This window comes from Perca flavescens, chromosome 6, assembly GCF_004354835.1.
Source record: "Perca flavescens isolate YP-PL-M2 chromosome 6, PFLA_1.0, whole genome shotgun sequence".
Lineage (NCBI taxonomy): Eukaryota > Metazoa > Chordata > Actinopteri > Perciformes > Percidae > Perca > Perca flavescens.
This window is the reverse complement of record NC_041336.1, coordinates 13052686-13069810: the sequence shown is the minus strand read 5'-3', so window position 1 is coordinate 13069810 and position 17125 is coordinate 13052686. Positions and strand designations below refer to the sequence as shown.

At 42.1% G+C, this 17125-nt stretch overlaps 1 protein-coding gene across 1 annotated transcript in view; it reads right to left on the bottom strand.

Annotated features, from left to right (window-relative positions):
- Positions 1-5463: 5463 nt before the first annotated feature.
- Positions 5464-17125, bottom strand: part of iglon5 (IgLON family member 5) — a 96375-nt gene continuing 84713 nt past the window's right edge. The window contains exons 4-8 of the mRNA XM_028579905.1: positions 15672-15791; positions 9985-10116; positions 9586-9706; positions 8233-8384; positions 5464-5567 (exon numbers count right to left, since the gene is read on the bottom strand). Of these exons, the coding sequence (XP_028435706.1) occupies positions 5464-5567; positions 8233-8384; positions 9586-9706; positions 9985-10116; positions 15672-15791 (629 nt within the window). The remainder of the gene's footprint in view (positions 5568-8232; positions 8385-9585; positions 9707-9984; positions 10117-15671; positions 15792-17125) is intronic.

Genomic DNA, 17125 nt, shown 5'->3' with positions numbered 1-17125 from the left:
GTTGCCTGCCGGGTCCATGCGAGCGTTGCTGTTGCTCAACTGGTGGAGTGCAGAACACTGTTAATTAGCCTCCTGTTCTTAGAAAGGTGAGTGATTGACAAGACGCCATCTGTGGTTGCAGTGAGAAGGAGGGCGAGGCTGGCGTCTCTGTGGCCCAACATCTTTGCTGCAATCTGAGGTTTAAAATATATACAGAACACCTGAACTGAATGATATGTATAAGGAATCTATTTAACTACTCTCAGCTAATTACTAACACTAAACACAGCATATCTGTCTATCTATCTATCTATCTAATTATCCATCTATCTATCTATCTATCTATCTATCTATCTATCTATCTATCTATCTATCTATCTATCTATCTATCTATCTATCTATCTATCTACAGCAAATAATGAACACTAATCCTAATCTAGACCTACACCCTGCAACTGTCATTTTTAATGAACAGATCTGATGCCATTTCAAGCACCTGACGTGTGCTCATGCTCACTGTTATGGAGACTTTCCTCATCTCAACCCCGTCTAGCATGTTGTATTCTAATGCACTCATTAGCTGCCGTAATGGAAAGGTACTGGCTTTAATAGACTTGCAACATGTACTTTGCCCATGAGAACTGAATGAGCTTATAGTAAGATAATCTATGGGAATTAGGCATGCTTTGCTGTAAAGGACGTGAGCAGGGGATTTAGAGCAACGATAATCATTCATATATAATTGTCACTATGCGTAGCGTAGCCTTTTGGTATACTCACTCTGGTGCTGCAACGTTTGCAATTTCTCGCATTATATAATTAGGATCTGTTAAATATAATTTTGTACAATTGAATTGCGCGCTCACACATTTATCTTTGTGTATTTGACATCCAGACATAAGCCTCTAGATACACAGTGTCGATAGCTGCTGACACTGGCAGTTGTGAAATAATCCAGGTTACATCTCTGTCACTACTAATAAAATATAATGTAACTTTACAGCACCCACTAAATTGCACATAGAGTGTAAAAACCCAGGGAGCATGTACGGTTAACAATATATTATGTAGCAAAACCAACACCAGCATGGCTTGACTTAAAAAGAAAAAACAAATGATTAATTCTTCATTCCCTGTATCTGAACCGTAGCTCTAAAAACATAGTTTACTGAGCTGACATTACAGCTTGCCCAAATAGTTTCAGAGAAGGGTTTAAAATCGATGCGCAATTAGGGGTGTCTTGTATCAGGCAAGATGAATTATGCTCTCTGTTCTAAGGCTGGTCTATAGACACTTGATCAATTTAGCTTCTGGGGACCTGGTAAGGCTGGCCGGGGAGAAATTGCTCTATTCCAAAGCCATTCGGTCGAATGTATTGATTAACCATTGCATTCGGAATTGAAAGTCAGTCCGGTATCTGTTCTATGTAGGGAGTGTTGTAGGAAAAACTACAGCATGAGCCTGCCACATACAAAATGAAAAAAGCAGTACATTCAAACATTCTCTGGGCCTACGCTTCTTTCGCTATAATACAGTCTTTGCTTTGAAGCACCATAATTATTTTACTATATCACTGCGACAGTTCAAGAACAACGTGCGCCTCTGTCCTTACACCCAGAGCTTAATTACCTGACTCTCAGAAAAAGTACAGTGCTCCAAAACTGTTTTTGCAGCCCTATTCCTAAAATCCATGTCGAACTACTGCACAGATGTGGTAACAAAAACAAAAAGTGCCAATAAATTACAACTATATACATTCACCTCCTTTTCCACCTGTGTAAACCCATTAATTAAATTTCACCATAAACAAATGTACAGCTATTAAAGTGCAAAACAACGCTATACACTGTAAACTGGCACTACGAGCTAGTTTTGTGAGCTCAAAACAACAGCTTCGTGGCACCTTATTAACAAAGATTCTGTAAACAGATCATAACCTTCAGCTGCAGGAGCCAATCAACACTTTCTCATCAGGGTGCACCGAATGTAATTAGGGGCTGAGCAAACGTCTTGTTTATATCACTGTAAACTCATTGATCCCCAGTTGGGATGTTATTTATACACTTGAAGTAGGCCAGACTGTGTTTGTGATCAAGGCTATGTTAATGCTATTCATATTACATAGTGCAACCATAAATAGTGTGTGGTACACCTTCCCCTGGGAAGGACCACAGCGCTCAAGTTTGGAAATGCAATATGAGCGCCTGTCTGTCTTCTTTCCCTAACTGGAGGGTTCACAGTCTGGTGAGTGTCATCCCATCTCCCCCTGGCTCTCAGCTTTAGGATTTGCATTGTCAGGGTTTCCTCCCACAGGCTTGTCGGACCGGGTGCTCTCTCAACAGCATCCTCTTCTACCCTCAAGATGTGCACCCAGGGGATCTGCTGCCTCCTTGCCCACACCCTCTCCAGTTCTCCTCACTCACACCAGAAGTGTGACTCATCTACATACATCATGACTCATGAAAACAGGCTCTTTTGCTGCTTGTTTGTACAAATGCCCACATACTGTTTATTACCACTCCACGATTTCAAGTCAAATTGCCCGAATTCCCCTTCCCCTGGACCCTTTCCCCATGAACCTGAACACAACATACAATGTTTGCTTGTTTCTTTTTTTTTTTTTTCAAAATCCACCCATACACGAACATTGACGTGCTTTTTTTCAAACCCACATTGAGAAACATGACAGTGTTATTTTTTGTCCGTGTTTTTTCATCTTCTATTTTTTGTTTTTTTTTCATCATCAAGGACAGATTATGTACATACATATGTTATATGCCACTGACAGACCCAGTGGGACGCTGAAATGGAACAGTGTACAGTATTTGAGTGGGAAACAGATGAAGTGAAAATAAAATACAGCATGAATGACCGAGATACTGAGATGCAAAAGTGACTGAGACAGAAAAAAGAAGCACAGTGACCAAACGAACTGCTCTTGTGCTTGAAATGGTATCCGTAATTATTTTTGGAACACGATACATGCACAAACAGTGTGTTCTGTCACACAGACAACCCGACTACATCGCAGAGGGCAAGACTTTTTGAGTACAACACGTAGTGTTTTAGATTAAGGGCCATTTAAACAGAGCTTCACAATCATTTCAGACACCATACTGTACACCGTAAAAGTACAACAACAGACTTATTTGCTATACCTTGTTAATGTAATCTTTTCAGATATTACACCACAGCTTTAACCATATCTGATACCTCTTGCACAGTAGGGGTTATTGCTGGTTTGAAACAAAATCAAACAAAACACATTCAGACAATTGATTCAATACTGAGTAATTCCCCTTTATAGGTCGCAGTAGTCAGGGTTCAGCCGGGGTAAACTCATCTCTGCGTGCAGGCTCGTCATGGCAAATTTGCATATAGTCGCTGCATGTGAGTGGAACAGTGTTTCAGTGGAGAAACGAGTGCCACCATGTTGAAAAATGGGCTTACCTCCCACTGTTTGTGCTGTGGATGGATAATTGTGCCATGGGGGTTTTGTAGTGCCCATGCCTGCATGTCACAGGTACACATTGGAGGGAGGACCGGTGCACCAAGGCAAGGTTGTCCTTGAAGAGGATTCCTGTCAGTGGCAGGATTGAGCTTGATTTATGGGGGCCATCACTGGCTGGCAGGAGGGACAGGTGGAGCCCAGGCTCCTTCACTTAGCCAGCCACAGGTAATGGCTAATTACATCTTTATCTCCCTGTGGTCTGGCCGAACAAGAACCGACTTACAGCCACGATCCCAGACTGACATGGATCCAAATCATTTATCTAGCTGCTTGGAGAAAGACACACTATGATAAGTGGACAAATATGCTGTAAATGTGTGTGTGATGCAGTTAACAGCGTGACAAAAAAAAAAGAGTCCAATACATAAACTGTTACAAATGATAAATTACATCATCATTCACTGCTTCTGGACTTGGATGACATAATCCCTCCACTGTTTCAAATGCGTTTTTAAAAAGCTTGTCATGGCAAAATAGAGCACATCACTTCAAAAACTTTACATGTGTTTTTTTTTCTTCATTGTAGTCGTTCAATGTGTGTGATTTCTCAGAAAGTACAAAAACCATTTTTTCCCACGCACGGCTCATTACCATCAGATTTTGTTTTTTTTCTCACATGAAATTACTATTCATAGTTATTCAAATACTTATTAACATCATCATCATCTGTACTATTATTAACACCAAAAAAGTAAAAGCAGGTAACCTTGCAGAGTAAAACAGACACAGTGCAGGGAGGGAGGGAGGGAGAGAGGGAGGGAGAGAGAGAGAGAGAGAGAGAGAGAGAGAGAGAGAGAGAGAGTGAGTGAAGGGAGTATGGACTCACAACAGGAACATTTCTAACCGGTACATGCTATCAACAAGCGACGAAGAGGATGGAGTCGCAGCTTCGAAACAAGATGTTGTCACTGGACAGTCTCGTGCTGCTTCAGAAAACTGGAGCGTATTTGAGGCTGATGGGAGAAGTTGTTCAGCGCCAGGCAACTTGAGGTTACCAGCGTGGCCTCTGTACTGCATATATTTACACTGGGGAGAAAGATGGAGGGAGGAGAGGGGTGACACGGAGCAGAGAACACTATAGCGATGCAAAGGGCGACTAGACAGAGCACATTGAACAGAGGGGGCGGGGCAGGGGGCTAAAAAGGTTTGGGTAGTGAGGGGGTCTACATGCGAAACCTTGGTAATAAACCCCCCAAATTACATAAAGGGGTAGTTAAGACCGACGCCGTCACCACCCAACCTTTTGTTTTAAATACATTTTGACATCATTCATAGCAGCTTCACTGCTCAACAGTTAAAATCAAAAAGCCATACATGTGTCTGTGTGTGTGTGTGTGTAGGTGTGATCAGAGGGTGACACTTCACATGGCCACCAATTGGACAATTTTCAAAAGGTCACGCGACCGTCAGTACCACATTATAACTATAATTTCCATAAATATCCACCATAATATTGAGATTTTATGTATCATTTCCATAAGGCAAACATTGTAGGTCAGTCATTAGTCTATGTAGTATATTACATTAATGATCGTCCACTTGTTAGATTATCTATTTTCTCATTGATCACTGACACAATAATCAGTTAATATACACTCTCTATCATCAGGCCAGTGGTAATAATGAGGGGAAAACAAGATGAGGAGGGAAGTACCGAGTCAGACAAATCTGCAAGGTATTCTGAGAGAGAGACACACAGTGTGTATGTGAGATGATGACAATGGTTTGACCTCATATTGAATTGAGGGTGAAAGGGTTTGGGGGAGGGGTGGGGGGGTCAATGTGGTCATGTGTTTGATGCAATGATTCAATGGCTCCTGGAATAATGCATATTCTTTTTGTTCACAGTGATGGGTTCGTAATTAAAGAATTTAATTTCCTTCTTCCTTCCGTAGAGGGGGAGAGAGGGAGGAAGAGGGGGTGGGGGGGGCTTTCAAGGACGTTTAGGGACAATTCCAGGTGGAGCTCGATCTTTACACCTTCAGCAGAAGAACAGCAGAGAGGGAAACCCAAACACTCACGCCGACACTCATCCCTGCATGTAAACCAGTCCCTCGCCCTTGTATGGCCCCTGGCCCTGGACGGAGACAGATTGACCAAAAGAAGAGAGGAGGGAAGGGGGGAAAGGAGAAATGTGTGTAGTTAAATAAATACATAAATCAATTATTATTATTATTATTATTATTATTATTATTATTATTATTATTATTACAACAAATTAACCAATTTAATTCTGATACCTTGACATTAAAAAATCAATGGACAAAATATATGAAGGGCTGTGACGCTGTGTCTAGTCATTATAAAGACATTAGAGAGCTTCAGGGCTGACATTTTGACTTGTCAAACAGGTTAGGTCAAACTAATAACAATAATGATGCAGTCAATATTAATATTATTAGTTACACCTATTTGATACGTCTAAATGACCACAGTGAGAGAGGTCTGTTGAATTTCTTAGTAACATGTTAACATGATTGATCTCAAGTTACAAAGCCATGAAATGCTACATGTTATAGCCATTCAGGGTGGACATTTTTACTTGTCAAACTCAGGTGAAACTATTGACTTTAACAACGGCTCCATTCCATAGGTGTGCCAAAAAGGCAAGCCACTGAGCCTGCATGCACAGTACAAGCACACAGCCATTATTGACGTAGTGAAAATGGGTGGTTAATTAATTTATATTTAATGACCATTGAATGCCCGCAGTCTACTTTGGCTGTCAGCAATAATTTGTTTAATTTTCAAAAGAGAATACATTCTGGGCATCACTCTCCTAGGAGAGAAGCTGATAGACGTAGCTATTTCAATCTCATAATCTGAAGGTCTGCTACAATAGTAAATGTATATCTTGTACAATTGCATAATAAAGTCTACATACACCTGACATTAATATTTATAAACTAATCTTTCCCTTTTTTACATTAACTATTCTAGTCTCACTAACCTTAATCTCCCATAACTGACACTAAGTAGAATACAAACATTGCTAACATTATTATTCAGCATAAAAACACAATACATATTGTAACATCACACCATGGAAAAGCATCACATTATTAGGGATGAGGTCACATAACAAAGCATCAAGGCATTCTCACATGTCTGTACAGTAGATACATTTTGAGGTTTGTCTCACAGCAGGGGTGCTGTGAGACAAACCTTTCCTGTTGTTTCAGTTTCCTTTGGCTAACTAACATACACATGTTACTTTAACTGTGAACCGTCAGTGTCTTTTTGTTCTAGATTAGGATCTCCAAAAAAAGAGTCATAAAGTGGAATACCTGTCCTGGTTTTTCCATTAGTCAACCTGGATTTATGCCAGACCAACGTTTTAGGGTGATCTCCATTCCAGCAAAAGTCATTCAGAGCTATTCACGCTATATTAATATTATTAGGTACACCTATTTGATACGTCTAAATGACCACCGTGCAAAAAATCTATCAGATTTCCTGATTAAGTAACATGTATATGGTTTATCAAAGTAATGAAAAGCATGAGTTAATTAACATGTTCAGGGCTTACATTCTGACTTGTCTAACACAAGTCAAACCTATAACGTTCATAATGGCTCTGTTCCATTTACATGTGCCAGAAATCAAAGCCAGTGAGCCAGACAAGAACATTTCACCTTCTCTCTTCCTCTTTTGTGCCATTTGGCAAGCTAGTAGATTTCCAAAATGTAACCTGGTGGTTTATAATGTAATAGTGTAGAGTAAAAGCTAGTACAGGCTGCCAGTGGTCTCAGTAATGGGCTAATTGGTTGAGGGTAAATACAATAATGTGCCAATAATGTGATGGCGGGTTGTTGATATTAAAATGCTACATGTGGCACTTGGTGAACAAAAAGCTACAAAAGCGTGGAAACGAAGTCGGCGCAGGCAATGACAGTGAGGGACAGTGTATGAATAGAAATGCCACAAAAGTATCCGATTATGGTCTGCTTTTCCGTGCCTGGTCCAGAACAGAAAGGGGTTTGTTGTGTTCTAATGATTGCAGGAGGAGATTAGAAGGGAAAGAGGAGGCAGAAGGACAGATGATGGAGAGATAGGCTGACAGAAGTGGGAGCGGTGGTGGAAATAGAGAGCAGGAAGATGTATGGGTCTGACGGGGGAGTGAGTCATTGAAGGGAGACTGGCCAAGATAATGGGTAAAGGAATGAAAGAAGAAAGGGGATAGATGAAGGACTCACTTAAGATGGTAATGCTGAATGCACTAAAGGAGGAGGGGGGGGGGGGGGGGGGGGTAACGGAAAATGGAAGGGTAGGAAATCGTTCATTGGGGACGGTTAATGTGAATTGGGCTCGGAGAGAAATGACAACTTCTTGGGTAACGGGACAGAGCAGAGCGACAGTCTGTGTGTGTGCATGCAGGAATGTGTACGGACGAGAGATGGAGGGTGAGAGCGTGAACGAACTAGGGAGAGAGCGATGGTAATATAGGCAAGCAAAGCTTTAATGGGGCGGAGAATAACGAAAATGGGTAGATGGAGGGAGGAAGGAAGGGAGGGCTGAGAAAATGCTGTGCTGTGTGCAGAGCAAAAATGAGGCAAGCCGAAGAGAGAAAAACAGTGTGTCATTGCATATGTATCGTTTTGTGGCAGTATGTCACATCTGTTTGATAGTCACAACAGATAAATGTGAGCACACTCATGTTCTTGCGAAAGCTTGGGCTTGCATACGTGCACACTGTGTCATTGTGTGCATGCATCTGCATGATCTTGTAGGTGATAACTTACGAAACAGCAACATGCTGGCGTTGGAAGCCCCTAGACGGTTTGCGGCAAAGCAGGTGTAGTTGCCAAAGTGTTTCTCTGTCACATTGGTGAACAGCAACAGCGAGCGCGTCTTCTCGTTTTTGATCCTCAGGGTGTTGTCACTTTCTACCGGCCTGGGTGGTACGGGTGGGGGAGCGAAAATGATGGAAGGAAACAGGAAGAGAATGAGACAAAAAGTTTGTCAAAAAAACAACATAACATCACACCTAGTGACTCAGCCCGAATAAGAGGCTTTTTTTTGGTCTCTCCAGAGACGCCATGTGACAAATTCCCCTTCCACACGCCGGCTCTGTCTCACCTTGTACTAATAGTGAAATCTAACAGTCCATAAATAACGGAGACCTCCTGCTGGGGCACATTATACTCTTTAACAGCTCTCTCTGGCTGGCCAAGGCTTGTCTAAGTACTTTTGTGTCTTACTTTGGCTGATGCCAAATCATTCTAACTCTTCTACACTCTCTGGGACCTTTTACAAACTTGGAAGGACAGATTATGTGTGGGTAATAGAGAGCAAATAGGTTTCCAACAAGCTAATATTTTTCCAGAGATGGCAAAAACATACATGATTATCTCAGACCGACAGCATACTTAATGTCAGAGGTTAGGCGAATGGAAGGCAACCAAGACTATGTCCAAAGTAAGCTGACTAAATGTGAAAATGTAATTTATGTGTGAAAATGCCTAGCTTTTTCAGATTGTTTTTGTAAAGATCTCATGTCCCCACTGATAGATACAGCCCGGTTATTCTGTCGAGTCTCAGCTGGTTAAATCTCTGTTCTGTTCCCTCCTTTGCTCTGTTATCACCTACTGTTAAACAGTTCTCATTAACATACTTTCTGTTTCTGTTGTCAGGCAACCGACTGGTATAACACAGTGATTAGATTGAGGCTCATATTAAACAGGCTGTTATTCATGTGCTGCTGCACTGAGACGTCGACCAAACAACGTCACAAATCAAAAATACACATCAAAAAGGTTAATGACGACACCTACAGTGATCGGCTTCACTGACATTTAAAATGAGTGCTCGCAGAGTGGATTAGACGAAAAGTCAGCTTCTTAGCTTCATCTCTACAACCCCTCTGAACATACGTCGTCGTTTCAGAAGCTCAGTTTTACACATCAATACTTAAATGTTAGGCTGGTGTTTATTGATTTTTTCATTCTACAGTGCCTTTACAAAGCTTCATTTTGTGTGTAAAAAGCATCGTCTTAGTGAGGACCAAAGGCCATGGAGAGAAAAAACATGCATTTTAGATGTAGCTGGCTGAGTGTGGATCAAAAAATGAGCACTGAACTCTTTGGTGGTCTCACCTGTGGTCATCTCTGTACCACTCGAAGGAGGCTGGTGGGACTGCCATGGCTTCGCAGCGCAAGATTGCCGTCTTACCCAAATGGGCTGGCATGTTCTTCATGTCTGTGATCATGGGAGGGTCTGGCAGAGAAAACGAGGGAAGAAAGAACGGACCAAAAACAAAGGAGGCAATTCAGCAATTAGTATACATCTGCCTTCACGGAGAAGTCAAGTCAGGTCAGCACGGGGTTGAAAAACCCCGGAGAGAACATAATTGAGATGTATGAACTCATACATATTAATGCATCTACGGTATTAACATATATCATTAATACATAATTGTGCTATAACAAGCAAGGTCCAGTGTGACTTGAATCATCACCACTGGGCTGTTGTGTGGCGCAGAGAGGGATACTTACAGTTGACCGTGACCCTGACCTTGCGCTGATCGGGTGGAGCCACTCCATTGTTGGTGATGCATTCGTAGTCCTCGGCCTGCTGCCTCTTGATCTCTGTGATGTCTAGGAACTCCCCGTCACTTACCAACCCATCTATTGACACAAGGCGGATGTCAAGGATCACTATATTTCAAATGCAAGGTGACTCAGGCTACTGATTTAAGGTTTACCACCTGAGATACTACGGCTGACCTACTGACAACAAACTTATAGCTAAGATGATATAGGAGCATAGTGGGGCCACCAATACATGTATCAGATATGATATTCATAAGAAAGGTATATATGTATCACAAAGCAAGTTTAAATATATTATTTTTAGGGTAAGGGGTTAGTTAATTTGGGGTTAATTTGCTGCTGGGAATCAAAATTCATCATTTGGACAACATAAAACAACAGCTTTTAACTTTTAATTCATAAGAAACCATTCCACTAAAAAGAATATAATGACATTAAATTATCGACAAGCCCTACTGAAATATCTGTAATCACCAAAAGAAATGATAATATTTCAATCCTATTTGTCTCACCCAAACTAAGGGCCGCAAGCTGGTTTGTTCAGTAAAATAATGGGTTCTATGCAAAGTAAGTAAACATTATTTGAGAGTAGTGACAGAATTACTAGATAGAATAGTGTCGGGGGAAATTGTAAGCTTTTCTTTCAGGCAGTGGACACACCAGGGGGTGATGGCCTGTTCACTAGATTACGTATTGTGAAGAATATTATGCTGTTTTGTCCCAGGTGCCCCCAAAACCGAATTAGCCAGTCTCGCACTTTTCCTTCTTTTACCTCGGAGCGACAAACAGCCACATAATCTCTGAAGAGAGTTCAACGGGCTACAAGTTATTGCTTCTTCATGTGAGGGAATGGATGTTGGGGGTGTTATTGGATTGACAGCAGCACGGAGAAAAGAAGAATGAGAGTGAGAGTGTACCCCCCCCACTCCTCCCTGCAAGTCTTAGCAGCCAGCTGTCTCACAGCCTCCGAAACCATTAGGCCTTTTTTTTTTCCTCCCCTTTACCCCATTAAAGAAGTCAGACTGTGGAACACGACATAATATATAATCTCACCACTAACAAGGAAATCCAGCTCTTAAATTGCTGCTCACTTTTCTCTTTCAAAGCCCCCCCTAAACATACACGCAACCACTGTCAATCAGTGGACCTTTACTTCCCCTCACAAACACACAAATGGCGCCTGGGCTCGTTTGTGAGCAACACCAACTCAAACATACATAAAAAAAAAAAGACGCTAAACGCCATGATTTTTCCTGTCAGAGATTAGCGCGGCGGTTCTAATTGAAGATTATACTGGAGGATTATTAGTGTGGCTACTGAGCTGGAGACGATTATTTGCAGCTGCTGCGGCAGAGGCTGAGCAGCAAACGACAACCGCGGTGATGGCTGCTTGTGCCACCCGAGCAAGCGCGGGCGATGGGGTGGGGTGTGGTGGGTGCAGTGTTATTCATTCATTCCATTAGTTTAATAAATATAACTCTCTTGTGACATCTCTGTCAAGCAAGCGGAGCACCCAACTTTGCTAGAGGGGGGTAGCTGAGGCAGTATGTGGGGGGAAAAGTGAAGAAAAAGATAGAATCAGACAACTAGCACTGGAGAAATTACACACAAGGCTGTTACAGACGACTTCCAAGAAATAAAAAATGAGAGCAATCGAGCGCTAGAGAGTGCATTACAGACACAGGGAGAGTGGTAATTTGCAAGAGAGACCGAGCAAGACACTGAAAGAGATACACAGATATAAAAATAGAGGAAAAAGAGAGAAACAGCAACATAAAGTGAGAAACAGAGAGATGTCAAGTTGGGTATTTGATTTGCTTGGTTCTTTCACTGACTTTTCATCCTCAGCACATGTGTGTCATATACTATGACCCTCCCACACTCCCTTTCTTTCCCTCCCTTGCCATCCCCTGAGATCTCTGGACTGGCATTGCACACCTCTCTCCACTTTGGTGGGAGATAATATCTGACTGGAGCCGGCCCCTGGCACTCCTACAATGGCCTGTAAAATACATCTCCATCAACCACTTATGGCTTTTGAAAGAGCCTGACTCCTGACCACCAGAGATAGTTGGATTGTACGTGAGAAGAGAGGTGGGGTTCTGGCCTGCCCTACAGTGAAACCGTGCTCTATTTCCCCGGCAGTACTGTGAGCCTGACTAGATCATCAGGGCACTTGATTTCTCGGCTCCTCTTATCCTTTTCCATTACAAAAACTACCATCCAGGCAGAGAGGGCTGATGTCGGGTTAAAACAGAGAAGGATGAACAGCCTGACAGACTGAAAAACTTGTCCTTTGGAAGAGTAAAGGGCTGAAAGGTGTGTTAGTTGAGCTAAATGAAGCTGCTGCTGAATTTAAACCAGGAAGGCCACTTTGCCCTAGTGCTCATGCCTAAATTACTCCATAGCCGTCCATCCAGGTAGTTTACTTTACTTTCTTTTCACAGTTACGTTTCTTTTGTTTGTATTCTTTTGTTTGTATTGTATATCTGATCAATTCTGGATTTTGGAGTACCAATATTCCATTTTCTTATGAATCCCATGAAAAGACCAACACCAACAACGAATCGATCCTATCTTCTGTGTAGCTAAAGCCGCATATATCTTATTCCTCTGTGCCATGGACCTCCATTGTTGTCCGTCAAAAACACACCAACAAACCACACCATCGCACCGTTGACATGTTACTTCCTTACATGATAACCCATACAGCAAAACTGGGCACTAGTTTATTTTGAGGTCAATCCCACATTCGCTGTCCTGCTCCAGTGACTACTCACTAATGTGTCTTTATCCACAGCTGATAATAGTTCCCTACAAATACAATATTTATTCCAGTTATATTTGCTCAACACTACAGTGCCTTACTGTTTCTGTAATGTAAAGAAAATGTAACATTTCAGACCAGTTTTTCAATATTCATGTCTTCAGTGAAAACAAATTGGCTTCAGGCTGACAGCCAAATGGTAGGGAAGTTGGAGACAACGCACTGTTGGTTTTGTTCTTTTAATGGGATTTGTAAACAATAACAAAAGAATACTGCCAGCCTTAACCTTAATCAGAAACATTTTGACCAGGACCCTTTACATTTGTGTATTAAAGAATTGTGACCAAGATAAGTACCTAGCTGGACATTTTACACTTGAAAAATAAACTTGTGAGCACTTTCCTGCCTTTTCCAATCATCTGATTTCCACACTAATCCTTATTCATTCTCTCATCAAGCCACACCTGTACCTCATCAACTCCACTCAGTATATACTCAGACACACAAACGCTTGACCTCTGCCACATCATTCTTACTTCTGTAACTATAGCTTAACAGACTGTTCATTCTCCTTTTGGGATTTGTTTGGCTCTGCTGACCTGTTGCCAACCTCTACCTTCCCTTTTCAATCCTACCTGCTCTGTTGTTAAATCAAGCTTTTAGATCCACACGACACCCAAACGATTTAACCAGCCTCAAAAATCATAAACTCCCTGTCAAATGTATACGCTCTTTATGCTTTTCGTCATATTGCGCCTGAGTGAAAAGTGCAATTCTCTTTCTATCCGCCACCACAAGCATCCTTTTTATTCATGCTGAACCGTGTGCCTGTGTGTGTTTTAACGGATGGGATGTCAAATGATAAGGTCCTGATGTGCTGGCGTATTTAACTGAATGAGACAGAATGCCTGTATGTCTCTGAGTGGGTCAACTGATGGATGCCTGTGAGAGTGAATGGGTGCGACAGATTGTATCTGTGCTTTGGTGAGGATGAAGGAGGCGGCGACTGCAAACAACAGTGCAGAGCAGCGTCACTATCTGTATGTGAGTGAGGACTCAGGTAACTGGGGACATATTGCAAAGGGGTTAAAGGCATCTAGCAGGTTTCCAGCTCACCTCGAAAGTGGTGCACGTCCTACTATCACCACAACCTGAAGCACAGACACATATTCTGCTCAACCTCCACATACACTGTTCTCCTCATCCCCCCTGCCTGCAGTCTCTGAGTAATGGGGACAGATGCGGCTGGCAGCTTCTTGCTGTTCCTTTGGGCTAGTCCAGCCCCCCCCCTTTTCACCAACGCCCCTGGTTTCCTGCAACTGATGGCTTGGTTGCACAGACTCCCACGGAATAGCAATGCGGCCCCTATCTCTTTCTCTGCAAACTGAGGGGTTATAGGGGGAGAGAGAGGGGGAGGCGGTGTGAGATGAAGGGGGCGGCTAGAGAGAGAGAGGATTACTGCTGACAGAGGAGAAATGCTGTAGGCTTGCAAGTGAGGACAACTGCACAAAGTTTGTGATGTAAGGGTGTGTGTGTGTGTGTGTGTGTGTGTGTGTGTGTGTTTTTGCTATAGGTGTGCGATCATGCATCTCCTCTATATTTTTGGGTGTCTGTGATCACTGTGGGCTTGTCCCTGCCTGAGGTACTGTGCAGAGAAGGACATTGCATGCACAGCAGGCTAATCCAGGGGCAAACAAGGGAGATAGGAGGAACAGACCTCTGAGCAAGCCCAAAGCTGTCTGTAAGTACAACAGTACAGTAGGTTGTGCATTAATTTGCCTAACGGTAAAATTACAGCATGTTGAGTAGTTGTTCACACTGACCTATTTATTATTGCTGTCTTGGTGCTGCATTTGATCTGTGCTGCTTATTAGACTTTCAAAACACTGAAATGTAAAAAATAATAATCCTTGTTTCCCTCATCTGGAACATTTTGGCACACATACGTCCACATCACACACAACAAACACAATCCAGTCTTTCATACTTGACCAAAGACGTCATGGAGCTCATGCAATATGCAATCTATTGCAATTTACTTTTAGTCAAACTGATGTGAACAACACACATTGTATTATAAAACTACACAAGTCAAAAGAGAAGAGAATTTTCTACTTAAAAGCTGACAGTTACTCTAGTAACATACGTACATGTAGGAATGTTGAGCATGGCACAATGGTATATTCAGTGCATAGCAATTTTCTTTGTGCCAAACAGAGGACACAGCACTGCCACAGTTCTAATAAAACCATACAATCTATCTAGAGGCCATGTAATAGTTTATTTGCCTGACTTTGGACATTAGTGGTGACAAAGATGGGAACAGATAGGGAATAAATGCTGTGCTGATCACATTGATTGGATTTGACTTCATCTATCAAGTCGTACATCCTGACCTCTCGCAACTAGTTCTGATTCCACACAATTATGAAAGCTCAAAAATAGCTGATTTAATGCCAAAAGTGGCTGTTAGCGTAGGTTGGCATCGCGATGCCAGTTAACAGGGTGGATGAGGACAGATGCTGATTATTACAGGTGGCGCGGTGGGGATAATTACGTATAATGTGTGGTTATTTGGGACAAAACATTGGGACATAGGGAAAAATACAGGAGAGTATAAATTTAAGATGGGGACAGACTGAACAGCTGGGCTGTAGAGTGATGACACAGGTATGTGGGATAAAGACGTGGACGTGAGCTGAATGCTGATAAGCATTTAGGAATAAAAAGGGAGGGGGGAATAAAAAGACTATTAAAGGCGGACAAGGGTTGGGGATGAATGTGAAAGCGGTGAGATAAAGGTGAATCTGTGAACAAGAGATCTCTGGATCCAAAGATAAGCAAACAAGAAGGGGTAGCTTACATTTCTGGTCTTTCCAGGTGACTGTGGGCTCAGGCCGACCCACTGCAAGACAGTAGAGGTTTACATTCTCTCCTTCGTTCACCGACACGTTTTTTGAGATGTTGACGATTCTGGCCGGCACTGAAAAACAAGATCATGCTATTAAAATATGACCTCAAAATCCCCTTTTATGTCATAAATTATTGATGAGGTATGGTCTTACAGCCTATTAAGGTATTTAAATATATGATGCAAATCCCTGCACCTACAGTAAGACAGAGAGGCAATCAACTGATTAATGATCTATCCCTGAGAGCTGTGCAACAATCTATATATCTACTAAATATCTATTCAAATGCACTGAATTATAAAATAATGCAAATGTGCATTAAAATATCTTCTTATGACATCTAATCCAATTTGATCTTTAAAGAAAAGAAGATAATTTGTAGAAGTGGTAGTCAGAATCTTTACTTTTTAGGTGAATGACCACTCCTGAATACTGTTTTGCCCCAAACTCAAATTGTCGGAGCACTATGCATGTATTTAGCTTGATAACAAGATGGCCCTTGAATTTAAATTGCCCATTATCATTGCTTTTAATGAGCTTGGCCCTGAGATTGCTTTTCTTTGCAAGACATATACAGAGGAGCCTATTTTTCTCTATCTAGCTGGAGTTGAATACTTGCAGTGATAAAGCACAGATTGGAGTGGTGGTGAAGCCGCTCCTGCTTGATGCACTGACTTCAGGGTGTAATTATTTTGTGTAATATCAGGCTAGGGCTGGAATTGCAGGCAACTTGGAATTAGGTATATATGGTCATCTGTGCCAGGTTTGCACCCTGCAGACAAGAGTTTTTGGCTGCAGTGTGTGAATCTGTTAGTAAGAAGCTGACATTGTCTCCGCCACCTGTGAGCTGTTTGAGTTTTCAATCCAGCAGAATGTACTATTATATATGCTGTTAAAAGTTTTCAGTTTCATTCTGCTGGTGATGTAAATGCAATCTGCACAACACACCAGTCCAATATATGCATTAAAAGTGACTCATGCAGGGGGAAAAGGTCTGAGATCCATCCTCCGGGCAGTTCTGTGCCAATACATCATGTCACTCAGGATCAGTCAGAGTCTCACTCACTTAGTTGCTGACTTGATGACTGAGCCCCAGTTGTGGTCCTACACTGTCAGTTATTTAGTCAGGCAGTTGGACAGGCCCCTTGTGTACCTCATCTCCTACATACACATCCTCATCCATCTGATCTGCCTAACTTTCTGTTTATAAAGACAAATAACTCTAATGGGCGACATGAAAATAACAAATGAGCTTGGACTCAGCCGCCTTATGGAAACTGACTTTCTGATTATCTGTCATCTGCACTAGGCTTGCTTTACTGTAGACGCGCGCACACACACACACACACACACACACACACACACACACACACACACACACACACACACACACACACACACACAC